At 37.2% G+C, this 14312-nt stretch overlaps 1 protein-coding gene across 2 annotated transcripts in view; it reads left to right on the forward strand.

Moving 5' to 3' along the window:
• The window catches only part of LOC126856440 (hemicentin-2-like), a 93172-nt gene that overhangs the window by 57337 nt on the left and 21523 nt on the right, over window positions 1-14312 (forward strand). For both annotated transcript variants that reach the window (XM_050604926.1, XM_050604927.1), the window contains exons 4-6: window positions 1809-2020; window positions 2596-2907; window positions 9988-10139. In XM_050604926.1, coding sequence (XP_050460883.1) covers window positions 1809-2020; window positions 2596-2907; window positions 9988-10139 — 676 coding nt within the window. The remainder of the gene's footprint in view (window positions 1-1808; window positions 2021-2595; window positions 2908-9987; window positions 10140-14312) is intronic.

Here is a 14312-nt window from a genome sequence, read left to right on the forward strand (position 1 = left end):
CTTTCAAAATATCTTTCAATAAATCGTCGAAAATTTATATTACTTTTATCTTTAGAAAAATAATTTGCGATACAAGCGGAGATACGAGATCGATTCTTTATATACGTTTTATCGAATTTTTGATCAAGACGATACTCTCTATTACATCGGCTTTTCAAAATGATGGGTGCCGCTTTATCCGCAAATCGTTTTCGCGAATTGTAAAGAGCAACACAGAGTTAATCTACACTGCAATCTTCCAAGATAACGAAGAAACGCTTGCAGGCGATGCCTTTCCGGAGAGTCTCGACGAATCAGCCTCTCAAGTCGTGATCGACGAGTCGGGTGAGTAGGCAAGGCGACCGATCGATCTTGAGAGTCGCTCCGTCATCGACAAACGCAAGGAGACCGAAGTCGGAAGACCGATATGGGAAAATCGCTTTTCAGGATTATCGCTCGCGAGAAAAGTCGGTCAAACGTGTTATATCCGCGGGTCGTTCTCGCGCTGAGCGAACCGGAGTTGTACTCGACCGCTGCCAAGGCTCTGCTCTATCTAGGACAAAATGAAACAAACGGACGCGCAACGTCGGTGGCGCGTTACAGAAGCGTCCGGTCTCGTCTGTTGAAAGTGCGAAGTGGAAGAATTAAATCGTATTTCAACGTCAATGCTGCGGAAGCAAGAGCGCGAGGGTGGGATAGCGTTGGAAATACTCAGTCACGAGCGAAAATCCGAACTCTCATGCAGTCGCGGAACGCAATTTAACTTTTAGTCGCTCGCGGGGAGCCGTTAGAAAGCTCAGTCATGTTCTCTGTTCCCTACGTTTTCTCTCTCTCTCTCTCTATCTCTTACACCTTCGGCTCGAGTTACCCCTCTTCTTTCTGTCACGCGCGCGAACCCTCTTATATATCCTCCACCAGTCTCTCTAATCCGTCTCCTTTTGTTCTCGTCTCCTTGTTCTCATCCGCGGATGCTTAATATGCAATCACGCACTGGGAACGGTTCCCATGTGACTCCCATCTATACATATAGACATACCCGTCCAATTACTAGTCTTGAATCATAGTCTTGATTCGCGAACGGTTCTCTAACAGAGTTGATCGCGAAAGAATTCATGTGTTTAAATCCTGTGAACAATAAAGATTCCGAATTTAATCTTTTAGACTACCATCCAAAATTGAATTGACGTCTGTTTGCAAAAGCTTTGTGCATGTAATTAAATAAAGAGATGAAATTTCCTCATTAGATTTCATTTATCGCGCGCGCGTAAATTTAATTACAATCGTGCAAATTATACTGCTTATAATTTTATTATCACGATTAAAGATATTTGATTTTGTAACCGAGAGAAATCTTTGAAATGTTATATGTATAACGTTATATGTTCTATCACTCACTATTTATACGTATACGTTCATTTATTATGGTAGCTATAATTAATTCAATCACGACAAGCTTTCAATAATGACGTCAGTATAACCGTTTCAATTGACTGCAATTATATCGCAAATTACGTAATTAAATTGGCACAGTTTTTGATACGAATAACGAGCAAAGCGGTAATTATCCACGATAAATTGACTCTTATTACGAGGGACGAGTATTCTACCGGAAACATTCTAGTATTCCATATTAACGAAAAACATTGAAATTTCATATTATGTATTATACAAGTATAATTAAATGCAGCATATATATATATATATATATATATATATATATATATATATATATATATATTGATAATACGCTCATAATATTCATTTACATTCATAATAACTCGCAAGGTAAATATGCAATCGTTACAGGAAAGCTAATGGATTTGTTGTAGCTTCGATGTACGCGGTAGTCGGCAGTTCAGCGACGCCCGTCTTTGGTCGTCGCCCTCGGCACTGGGACCAAGAGCTTTTTTTATGTCAGCGACGAATCCAGCTCACCTCAGCATTGACCGGCTGCAGAGCGCGGACGAAGGGATCTATCGGTGCCGGGTGGACTTCAGAAACTCGCCGACGCGGAAACAAAAGATGAACTTAACCGTTATAGGTGAGCGCATTGTATCGCGGTGAAACTCAATCAACCCGGCGATCACGCAACAATTAAAGTCGGTCCTTTTGATCAAACGCGGTTTAATGGAGGTCGCGTCAAAGTATCGGAGCAAGAAGCACCTCCGAGAGAGCGAGCGCTTTCACACACACACACGCGCGCGCGCGCGCATACGACGTGTAATTAAACGACGCTAAACTTATAAACGTACAATTCGTCAAGCGATGCGTAGTATTCGCGCGTTTGGCCTACGTATACATTTGCTCTCGATACATTTCGTGAGCGTTGACTTATGAACTCGGCGCTTTCCGGGGCATAAATTAATCCCGGCGTAAGCCGCGCGGTTTGCTCCGCAAACTGAGAGCTTCGCCGCGGTAATGTACTATACTTCGTAACTATGACCTGTTTTCGGGCCCATTATAACAGTTAATTCTGCTACAAACCAAGCCAAAGTTCCCTCTCGGATTCCACCGCATCGACCGCATACGCATCTCTCCGCGCTGACTGTCGCTTCGCTTGACAAACGATCGATTAACATCCGCGCTGGATTCTAACGACGCATGCTGTTCGCACAGTGCCTCCGTCGAAGCCGATAATATTGGACGAGGCGATGAAGAAGGGCATTGAGGAGACGTACAACGAGGGGAACGACGTGAACCTGATTTGCGAGGTACGTGGCGGCAAACCGCCCCCGAAGCTGACGTGGTATCTCGACAACACCGTGATAGACGAGTCCTATCACTACGACGCCGAGACCGGGATAACGGTTAACCACTTGGCGTATCCGAAAATTGGTCGACAGCATCTCAAGGCGAGGCTGATCTGTCAGGCTAGCAACACGAATTTGATGCCACCGCAAACCAAGCTGCTCGTCCTCAACGTGAATCGTAAGTCATTGACAATTCTTTGTATTCTATTTTTTCACGATTTTCTTTTTTTTTTTTTTTTCTTTTGTATTATATCCGGTAAAAATGCGTTTTAACGAAAGACAATTGTGTTAGTTTTTATCTTTCGTTCTCTCTCGAGCTCGTACACGACCCAATTTCGCGCGCCATTAAATATCACGTTTACGCATGTCGTCACAATAACGTAATTCTAATTTGCAATGCTATGACAATGCGACATTTGCTTTCCATGGTAATATGTATTAACCAAATGATTCAGTGCGCAACGTAAAAATGGGTCCCCACAGACTCTGTCCGGTACACGTAATATTTTCGCTCAGCGTCACGCAAGGTCGGGGATAATTGCGTTTACGTAAATACTGTATATCCGAAAATAATGTTTTTTACATAAACAAGAGAATAGAGAGAGAAAGGCTCTGACTGTGTAATAACTTTGGTGCTGAGTCAGCATGTCGATCATTTCCCAAGCGCAAAAAGTGAAGGCACCTTTCGGTGACGCTTAAAACGAACCACCGATTACCTTAATGTACATCCATAGTGAATGACGATCAAGAAATGCTCTACTTATGCGACTCACTTTGTCAATCTCTGTAATATTGCATGCTCTTGCAATGCAATTTTTTAGCATGTTTTTTTATGGAAGTAAAGCAATTTATCAAATAGATGCCGTATCTAGCCCAATTTGTTCCCAAAATAAAAGAAAAATTCATAGTCGAAAAAATCGTGAATGCGAAACTTGTTAGCATTGTTCGCTCGAGCACTTTATATGACTAATACAGTGATATTCTAAAATGACATAGCGTCACGCAAAGTACGAAAATTTAGTTTATGTTATACGTACATCATTGTAATTATCGTTGTTTTTATATAACGTTTTTGCTTTCGATAGTTATCTCGCGAGGAAGTACGGCAAATTATTGTTTACCTTTTCTCATATTTTGCTATATATATAGCACAGTCGTTAAACGTAAACGTGCCCAGTGGACGTAAAGTGCTGTATATATGTAGTTCCATGTAACCATTAATGTAAGTACGCAATTATCGCGTGCATAACGAGGTACGAGAGTTCTCCATTTGCGCGTTGTGGTAAACGTGAAACTCTACCGACAAGTTGATGCGTTTTGCGAAAGAAAAACATTTAACCCCCGCGTAGTTCCACGTATTTTCCTATCTAAGGATGATATCTCCCTGAATGAATGTTTATTTCTATTTATGGAAACAGCACAAACGTCGCGAGAATTTTCATAATAAAATTGCTAATTTTTAACGCCTTAATACAACGTACGTCCCCGCAACTGAAAGTATGTAGATTATAATTCATTCTTCATCAAAAAAATCTCGTTTATCACGTTATAAATTTTTTGCTCGTTGACTTATCATCTTCAAGAATAATCAAACAGCCTATATATCGACAGAATCTGACATTGCACAAATTTGAGAACGATTTTGCAATATAGAGAATTCAATGTATTCAAATGGTTTGTATTTGCTCCGCGATTCAGTATTTTCGGCATTTCTCACAGCTACCTGCTTGTATCGTAGACGAATCGCTTCAACGGTCACAGGAGGACATGCACCGAAGGCCTTTTCACTAGTGGGTCCTAGCCGGGCCAAGGTATTCACGTGCTGAACCTATTAGTCGTCGAGCCGAGATTAACCGATAGAGATAACGGTAACGCCTCTCGTAAGACGGATCAGTGAATCGCGTGCCTCTCGGCCCGCGCAGCTTCGATTTCGTGTTTCCTCGTCAGCACTTGGCGTGCGACAGCGCGTCCATGTTCGAGTGTGGTGTTGTTGTTGTTACCCTGAGACCGGGGTCGATAGATGTGACGAGAACGCCCGCGCTCTCTCTCTTTCTCTGTGCACGCGTGTGCGTGCGCGCCTCTGCGAGAGCGTTAATTGCCCCCGCACGGAAGGAGGGTAAGAAGGTACTCTTGGCGCGCCAAGATATCGTGTAAGTGGCGGCTAGTGAGAGACTAGTTCGACTCTTGTAATGACCTAGTAACGTCATTTCAGACTTGGCGGGGAACGGTAAGGGTGAGAAGAAACTGTTCGAACCTACCGGGTGCGATAACGTTAATGTAAACACGCGTGAAAGCATTAGTACTCCGACGTAGCTGCAAGAGGCGCTAATTCGTAGCCGATTGATCTCGCCGATCGCGCGTTGTTATAGACATGCGTGCGTGCACGGCATCGCATTAAGAGAGACCCGCGGCGATCCGCGGCGATATAAATGCACGCCAACTTTATTTAATAGCGGTTAATAGTAATATAAAAAATGATAACAAATAGAAGCATTGATCGCTCATACGCTAATTTCATTAGAAATTAATCTCTGGCTACAATGACTGAATTTTTTGCATTGTATTAGAGACTACAAGTCTTTGTTATAATCTAAATCTTTAATTATGCTATTCAAGATGCAATGTTTATTATTAAGTAGAGGCAAAAATTTTTGCCTCTACTTAAATCTACAAAAAAATCTATCATAAAGAAATCGATCTTACATCAGTAAGTGTATATAAAGTGTTCTTTCCTCTATTTTTACAGATCACGAAACATGACTTTAATTGCTTCTATTCAAAGGAATTGAATATATTAAAGCTTTCCATAACTCTGCGGGATGATAGTTCGCGAACAACTGTGTGCGATCCTATATCAGCGATATACATAACCGGATAGTACAGTAGACGCGCGGACATACTCTCGTATGCGAATAATTTCGTACACTCCCGTGGGTGATGCCTATTAATTCATACATTGCGATGCGCGTCGAATTCGTTCGATAGACCAAATAATAATAAGCATGCATGCCCACGTTCCCGCGTGCTCGAATGCGTATCAATTGATTCTTAATTGCTGTCGCATAAATCACGTTGAAAATTTAGTGGAAAATTAAATACCTTTGAAGAACGAGTTATATCTTTCAGCACGATTTAACCGTTTGTTTCTATCTCAATTGGACAATCAATTTCACGTCTAATTCTAAAGATTTGAGAGAAATATATTTTGTGCAAAGATTTATAATAATGTTTTTAAGATTAAAAAGGAATAATTTTTGAGGAGAGAAAAGTTTTACCATACATATATAATAATAGATCAATTAAAGACTAAGTAATTGTAATTTCTCGACATTTTACAATATCGCGCTGCAGCGAGATTTGATCGGTGAGAGTGTGAAAAATAAGTAAGCGGGCACGAAATGCGTGACGCGGCTAAGCGTGACGGGGAGCTTTTCGAGTGACCTGGTATGTCCGCATCGTAGCATGCAAATTGTGCGCTTTGTTCATAAATTTTTTTGCAAGAGCGAAACACAAATGGCGAGAAGCGTATTCGCGTGGCGCCGGATTCATGACGCCGGCCGGGTTAAGAATTAAAGTCGACATCAATGCGGTAACCATGCGGCTCGCTAGAATTGCCAATTGCAATTGCGCCAATTTGCATCCGGTCATGCGAGGACCGGTACGTACGCACGCACGCACGCACGCACCGTGCATGCGAGCACGCACCTCCACGCGCGACGTTTATTCGTACGCGGTCATGCGCGTCTCGGGACCGTTCACTTGATAATAATTAATAATCTCGCGTTTCCCCTCTCTTCTCCCCCATCCCGCTTTCCTTCTCCTCTTCTCTTTCTCCGCCGCGCGGCGTTTCTATTGCCGCGCAGAACATCATCGTCATTCATCAGGGGGGGCTATCTCGACTTGGTTTCCCCGATAAGACCGAGAGATTTCTCTTCGCCGAGAGCCATGTGCTTTTCGTCGACGGCTTCTACGAGGCATTGATTTCAGTCGAGAGTCGGCGCGCTTTTCGGAGCAGGTGGCTGTTCAACCGCCTGGAAATAAATGGGAAGGTGCGAAGAGCGCCGGGTTTGATAAGTGCGCCTACCGGAGGCGTCGACTCGCTCGACCAGGAAATTATTCGAACAAACGATAACGCTACGGTAAACACGCGTGAAACCATTAAGGCTCGATCTGTGAGCGAGCGTTAATTCACAGGATGGTTTTTCGCCGAGGGTAGTACGCAGCGCGTCAGATAATGCACAGTAAAACTTGATGGATACACATTACTATTAACGATAAAACGAGTTGGATTCTACGCATAGAAATATACGAAGAAAGAACGATTCTCTTCGCGGCATTGTCCATTATATTGATGTTATGGAGGTTGATTGAACTGCTGAGTTCTAATTTTAGTGCTGTATTTTTATCATTATTATTAAAGGATGAGTATATGTCAAATGCATAATTTAAAATTTTTTTCTTGGCTGCAACATTCTCTTTTGTTATCGAATATATATATATATATATATATATATATATATATATATATATATATATATATATATATTTGTCTCGTGTCAAATTTTCAAGCGTAGATACTCGAGAATTAAACTAGCTAGGTATTTCATGATAACACTAGAAGCAAGCATGCAAACACAATATCTAACACGGTTGATGGAGTAGAACAATTTGTCAGAGCTGTCGACGAATGTTCAATTACGAATGATGATAAAGCCGCAATATCGAAGATTTTATTCTACTGAAAATCATATGACTTTAGGTTTTATTAATAATGCATCGGTTTTTCATATTCACTCTAAAAAAAAAAATAATAAGCATTGAAAATAGATACAATACTTTTTTCCTATTCTTAAAAACCATAAGGTACAATCGCGAATGATACGACCGTCGATGTAACCATGCACTACCAGATTTTCGTACGTACATATCTCAGACCCCCTCTTGCACAAAACTAACATAAATTACCCTTGAATTTAATTGCGTTATTAATATGCTTTAATCTTTATCAAGATGCCAATATACGAAGAATATCTATCTGCGAAGCGGATAATGCCGATTCTTCGTTGCGTGTATGCATTAAAACGGCTTTCACGACGTTCTCCTTTGCATTATTAAACCCATTTCAAATAAATCCTTGACCCTCAGATTAATAGACGCCAAAGTTAATTATTCGAATGAATGAAACTTTCTACAAGTGCAAATATATGGTCAGAGCAACGCAAGGACCATCAAACCTGTTCGTAGACATTATGCATGTGTGTGTGTGTGTGTGTGTGTGTGTGTGTGTGTGTGTGTGTGTGTGTGTGTGTGTGTGTGTGTGTGTGTGTGTGTGTGTGTGTGTGTGTGTGTGTGTGTGTGTGTGTGTGTGTGTGTGTGTGCGTGCGTGTGCGTGCATATAATGTGTATATGTGGGTGAGTGTGAATGTCAGGAAGAGGGCAGAGGGCGAAATGGAGGAACCAATTTTGGAGAAGTGGCTACCAACTAATGGCAATTAGGGGTTGTATGAGTGGCTGGCCGTGGCGGCGCATAAGCGTGCGTTGAAATTTACGAGGACGAGCGAGCGGCACCAACGTAATATTATAGATAGCTTTATCGTTTGCGATCAATACGGATATCAAATAATGGGTATCAAATAATCGCGCCACATGCAGCCCAAACACATTAACATATTATGTAAGCTTGCATGGAGAACAAAATAATCTTGTAATAGCGAAATTGGATTTCTTCATATTAATGGATATGTCATAGTCATATGGTCATTCGTTATAATCGTGACATTAGAATCAAAAATGGATCTATATGGAAAGTAATGATACTTAAGCTTAAGACTTGACAACAGTTATCATTTGAGCAATAATAATCGTTCCCCGAAATATGCTTATTTTCAAAATAATGTATCATATTTTTCTTTTCGGGTTAAACTCATGTGTTTCTTAAATCAATATAATTGTAGCATTTAAATTAAAAAAATATTGAATCAAATTTCTAAATCACCGTCGCATGAAATATAGGTCGGCGAGAGAATAAAATTGATATCGGAAACAGATATTGGTCATCTACGGGAGAGAGAAAATACAATTGCAATTTAGTATTGAGACTTTAATTCTATCAGAAAACGTATTATTCCATACCGTTTTAGAATCAAGATCGTTGGAATATTTCGAATACAGGATATTGTAGATGTTACAGTGAAAGTGGATTTTAAAATAATAACTAGCAAGCACAAAAAGTTAGTTAATGATTGAGAAATCAATTACGGAAAATAACTGTGAACGAGTTAAATGATCGAGTTTTGTATAATAAGAATAGAGTATTCTACAAGCAGTATGTCAGTAGGTAAAGGTTGGAAATAAATGATAAGAGCAACTTGTGCTATTTTAAACAGTACGTTCATCTTTTCGAGAATCTCTTAGAACGATCGTAAACGACATACGATTCTCTCTTCCTCTCTCTCTCTCTCTCTCTCTCTCTGTCTCTCTTGCGACTTTGAAAATTAAAATTTATCATTATGTCGCGGGAAGAATACGGTTTAATCGTGACTGTCGACTGAGCGGCTTCGCGACGATCCTCTTTAATTCCTTTTGTAGATCGTGAAGCGAATGTAGAGTCGTTCAGTTTACCAGGCAACGAAATTTCGGAATGATTTTGCGAATACATTACTCCGTAGCTTCCTATAGAATTAACACTCCGGTATCGTCGTTATTCTGACCGTTTAATCTTATTTCCGGATTTTTCCCGGCACAAAACTGAGTACGAATGCTTTTGTAATAATAAAAAGCCGTTTCGCCATTTTACTTGCTAGAGAACTTTGAAACAATAGCGATCCGCGCATAAAGTTGATTAAATTAATGTCCGGCATCGCGAAAACTTGGCTATGTACGCCGTGTTTAATGATAAACTTTATTTATGTTTGCATTGGGCATCTTTTTTAAATAACGCAATAGAAAAAGAAAAAAAGAAGAAAATTATGATTATAAAAAATGCATCTTTCATATTGTAAATGGACAATGCAAGAGTATCTATATTTATTTTTTTCTTTTTATGTGAAAGCAAAACACGCGTCACTTTAGATAATAAGTGAACAATTTTGTAAATTAATTATGTAAATGATTTTTTCGTCAAGATATGTACTTTTCTGCTTATTCAATACTGCAATATTTCGTTTTTCTTTAATTAAATTAAAAGGACTAAAAGAAAATATTGCATATTCTATAGTTTACAATTATATGAAAAGCATCATATATTTTACTGTTACAGTAAAACCATTGGTAGTTCAAATCTTGACGAAGGAAGCGCGAGTTTCAGCCGACAAAAATTACGACGTGGAGTGTCGTACGAGCGGTTCACGGCCAGAAGCAATCATCACATGGTGGAAAGCAAATAAGCCGATCAACAAAATAGCTCAAGCCGTAAGTCTAACATATTTTGCATATATAAATTATTTTATGTGTGATAAAATTGCTACGAAAAACGGAAATAGTGAAGATTCTAAAAAATAAGAGCATCACATGAATGCGAAAGGAGAAAAAAAACATTCCTTTTTTAGTAAAAAGTTGTCTCGGACGATTTGAAGATGTTAAATGTCAGCACTTGATAACTTTTTGACGAGCAAAATTTATAATGCTCTAAAAAAACGCAAATAATGTCAAGAATGGATAAATTCGAGGATCTTTCGGTATACATTTTTTTGCCCTTTATTTTATCCGCAGAATTTTCTCTCTCTCTCTCTCTCATTCATTATAGCGCGGAATTATTTTTTTCGATATATTAATTTATGCTATAAACTAAATTTAATCGAATCAGGATTGTCATAATATGAAAAATAAACTATTATGCTGAAAATTTAAATACGTATGTTATTTTATGAACGAATTGGGAATCTGATTGGAAAATGGACAAAAATATACTCGTATGCGAAAGAATACAAATTGATTCACGACTCGTCTGTCGATTATTCGAAAAATTGTGTCAAGTATTTTTATCGAGATGGTATTGCCGGTCGGATGTGAGTATCGTCGAAGGTTTTGAAAATGGTTAGCGTCGTAAACGTCGCTGAATTGCGTTACACAATTCGAAGAAAAATTCTTAAAATCGACGTTTCACAACTTGCCGCAGTTTAGGACGATTCGTGCGGAAGTTAGGATGATGCAGTTATTTCGTTTTTCTTGCGAGCGACTTTTCGTGCATCCTCCTTTTTCGTTCGTGCGTTCTTTCATCCTCAATCCCCAACACCTTCTCCCGCAGTGACAGAGTGAGTATGAAAGTTCGCGATCCAGTGGATCCTTACTTGATAAAGTTTTTCAAGGTTTAACTTTCTTTTTTCATTTTTGATACGCGCGGCACGTAAAGGTTCGTCCATCGCCTGTACCACGAAATGTTTTAGTAATGTTTGAAAACGTTAAATTTTTTAAATGTTTCACCAGATGTAACTGACTACCCTCTTATCTCAAAAAGCAACTTGGTCGTTAGCTATTTCGCCGCCGTGTATACTCCATGAAAGAATACTAGTCTTTCACATAAAAACATATCACATACATGTCAATTGTGTATCATGTCATTCCAATAACTAACGATCGTATTATCGTAAAATCATTGAAATACATTGCTCTTGTTATATCTTCTGAATGTATAACATGTTTAGCGAGTTTAGTTATCGGTTATCAGAATTTAACAATTTAAATGTTAAATAAAATACTCAGCCATTCTTAAAAAAGACATGTTAAATCGATACTCGCAAGTATAAATTTAAGTTGGATATTATTATTGTGTAGTGTAATTTTATTTCTAATTTTTTCTTTAATGCCTAACAATCCCTATAACCCTAACAATCCTACTTGCTGACTAAACCAGCAGAAATCCGAGATTTAAAAAACATATCCCTAATCGCGTGCCTTAATCACGTACTCTACAAGTGCCCTAATAGAATACCCTAATAGAATGCATCTTATGTTGCTATCGTTGGGCCAGTTGGACCTACCTTTCGTTGATCCTGGCCATATTCATTCTGACTACATCTAGCCAGAGATGTTGCTTCGACCCTTATCAGAGGTCGATGAAAGAAAACTATTCTTTCCGTTGCCGGATATTTAACTACTGTCGCCGATACATGAGCACAATTTTATGCTCGTTTATGACAGTTTGTCATGCATCATTTTAATATAACTTTATTTTAATCAATCTAATGTCAAGTTATCAATCAAATTTAATAATTGATTAAAGTAATAATATTTAATCTTAATAAAATAAAATTAATAAATAATGTAATTTATATTAAATATAGGATGATTTGATGATAATATTTAATTGATTGAAGTAGCATAGCATATCCTATATTATATATAATTTAAATATTATTATATTATATTACTATATTATATTATATTATATTATTTATTAATTTTATTTAATTTTATTTTATTAAAATTAAACATTGTTACTTCAATCAATTAAATATTATCGTCAAATTATCCATATCACACATAAATGCTTTATTCATTTTATTTTAATATAAATTACATATTATTATAAATATTATTATAGTAAAACGATGCATGACAAAATTGTCAAAGCTTTTATTGATATGATAGTAAAGATGGATAGGCTATGAAAAATATGTTATATTTTTTTCAATTTTTTGTTTTAATTTATTTTAAATTAGGTTTCTAATATGTTTTAAAGTATATTTAAAAAGTCTATTGAAACTTATTTAATTTCATCTATTCTAGCCCATCCATTTTGAGGCAACGGATCTATTTATAATCTACAATCTACATTTGCATCTACAAAATGTACGGATGTACGTCACCTCAAAATAAAATAAAATTTATCACTCACCGGCACTGATGCGCAACAGCGGAGATTTGGTCTTGAGGCTACGTTGTCTGCAACACACAAATATAAAATCCAAATTAGAACAACGCTTAAAATAATTAATATTTCAATAAATTATTATTGTACGCATCGAATTTTATATCCGATGCATATAATAATAAGGTATACAAATATGGAATAATTTTATAAATTCTAAAAAAAAACTTTTTTTTTAAATAAAAACTTTTATAGTATAAGTCTCTCTTGTTTAAACTATTCAAACAATGATTGAATCGAATAAATGCATGTACGGGATTTATAATAATTAATATAAAAATAATACTCACCCTTGGGTTGCTCCGCTGGTGCAGGATGCCTCTCCTAGGCCTCCTCCTCCTCTCGGAATATTAGGGAGTCATTAGTTTGATCTGTAACACAAATAAAATCAAATTGTAGCAGCGCATAAAATAATTATTATTTTAAAATATTTATTGTACGTTGAATTTTATATTTGATTTTATATGATAATAAACAGATAATAAAATAATTTTATAAATTTTGAAAAAGACATTAATAATGTCATATAAAAGCTATAATTTAAAAGTAAATACCTTTTCCTCTAATACTCTCTTATTTGAATCATATAATTACAAAATCAAATTATGCGATTAATTGTTTAATTTAAAATGTACGTACGCAATTAATAAATAATTACTATACAAATAACAAATTATTTACCACAGGGCTATCCTCCCATCAATGCCCGATGCCTCTCCTAGGCCTCCTCCTCCTCCTCTCAGGTTGACTCACACGCGCGATACTTTAAACGGCACTCCCGCACTTTTATTAAAAGATACTTAAACACTTGTACGCGCGATACTTTGAACGACACTCCCGCACTTTCAAACTTCCGCACGATCGAATCCCGTTTCACACGTAAATCGTACTACGAATCGACAAATACTACTTTAATGATCGAGCGTTAGTCTATGAATGATAATAAGGCTATAAGTCGTAAGACGTTAACAATAGCGCGCTAATGTTTATGTCGCCAAGGCCGAATGTTATTGTTTTCGCGGCCGAAAATATGTTGCGTACTATGACGTATATACGGTGTGTAATATTAAATAAGTATTTTAAATTATAGATTAATTATTTAATATACGATTAATATATCATGGAGTTTATTATTATGTTTATTCGAACTTGCGACTTGACTATTTTATTACGCGTTCTCTAGCCGAATCATATTTAAATTGTCGAAAAATCGAACGATAAAGTATCGAATGAAATATAATTAAAAATCAAGAATTTTTAAAGAAATAATGATTGTTTAAAGAGAGAAAGAGAGAGAGAGAAAAATCACGATAAAGCATTAATTAATAATTTTGATTCTAATAATTTCGATTCTTGATTAAAACGTCACGCAAAATACGCGTTTCGAAATTTATCCGTTATGATATAATTACGTATTGTTCAAAATTTAAAATGTGTGAAAGATAATTAATTATTTATAATATCAAATTATTTCCCGATACGTGTCGCGATCGCGTTGAGTAAAGAAATTTGATGGAGTGTCTCGCTCTACTTCCTTACTGTTCGAGTGTCGCCGTGAGAATAATAAAGCCGTAACGTTAATAGCGCGCCAATGTTTACATCGTCAAGGCCGTATACCATGTTATGTTTTGATAATTCGTTGCCGAAATATTTTCCGTACTATGACATATATATACAAACGGAATATTAAATTATACATGTATTTTAAATTATAA

This window comes from Cataglyphis hispanica, chromosome 18 (assembly GCF_021464435.1).
Source record: "Cataglyphis hispanica isolate Lineage 1 chromosome 18, ULB_Chis1_1.0, whole genome shotgun sequence".
Lineage (NCBI taxonomy): Eukaryota > Metazoa > Arthropoda > Insecta > Hymenoptera > Formicidae > Cataglyphis > Cataglyphis hispanica.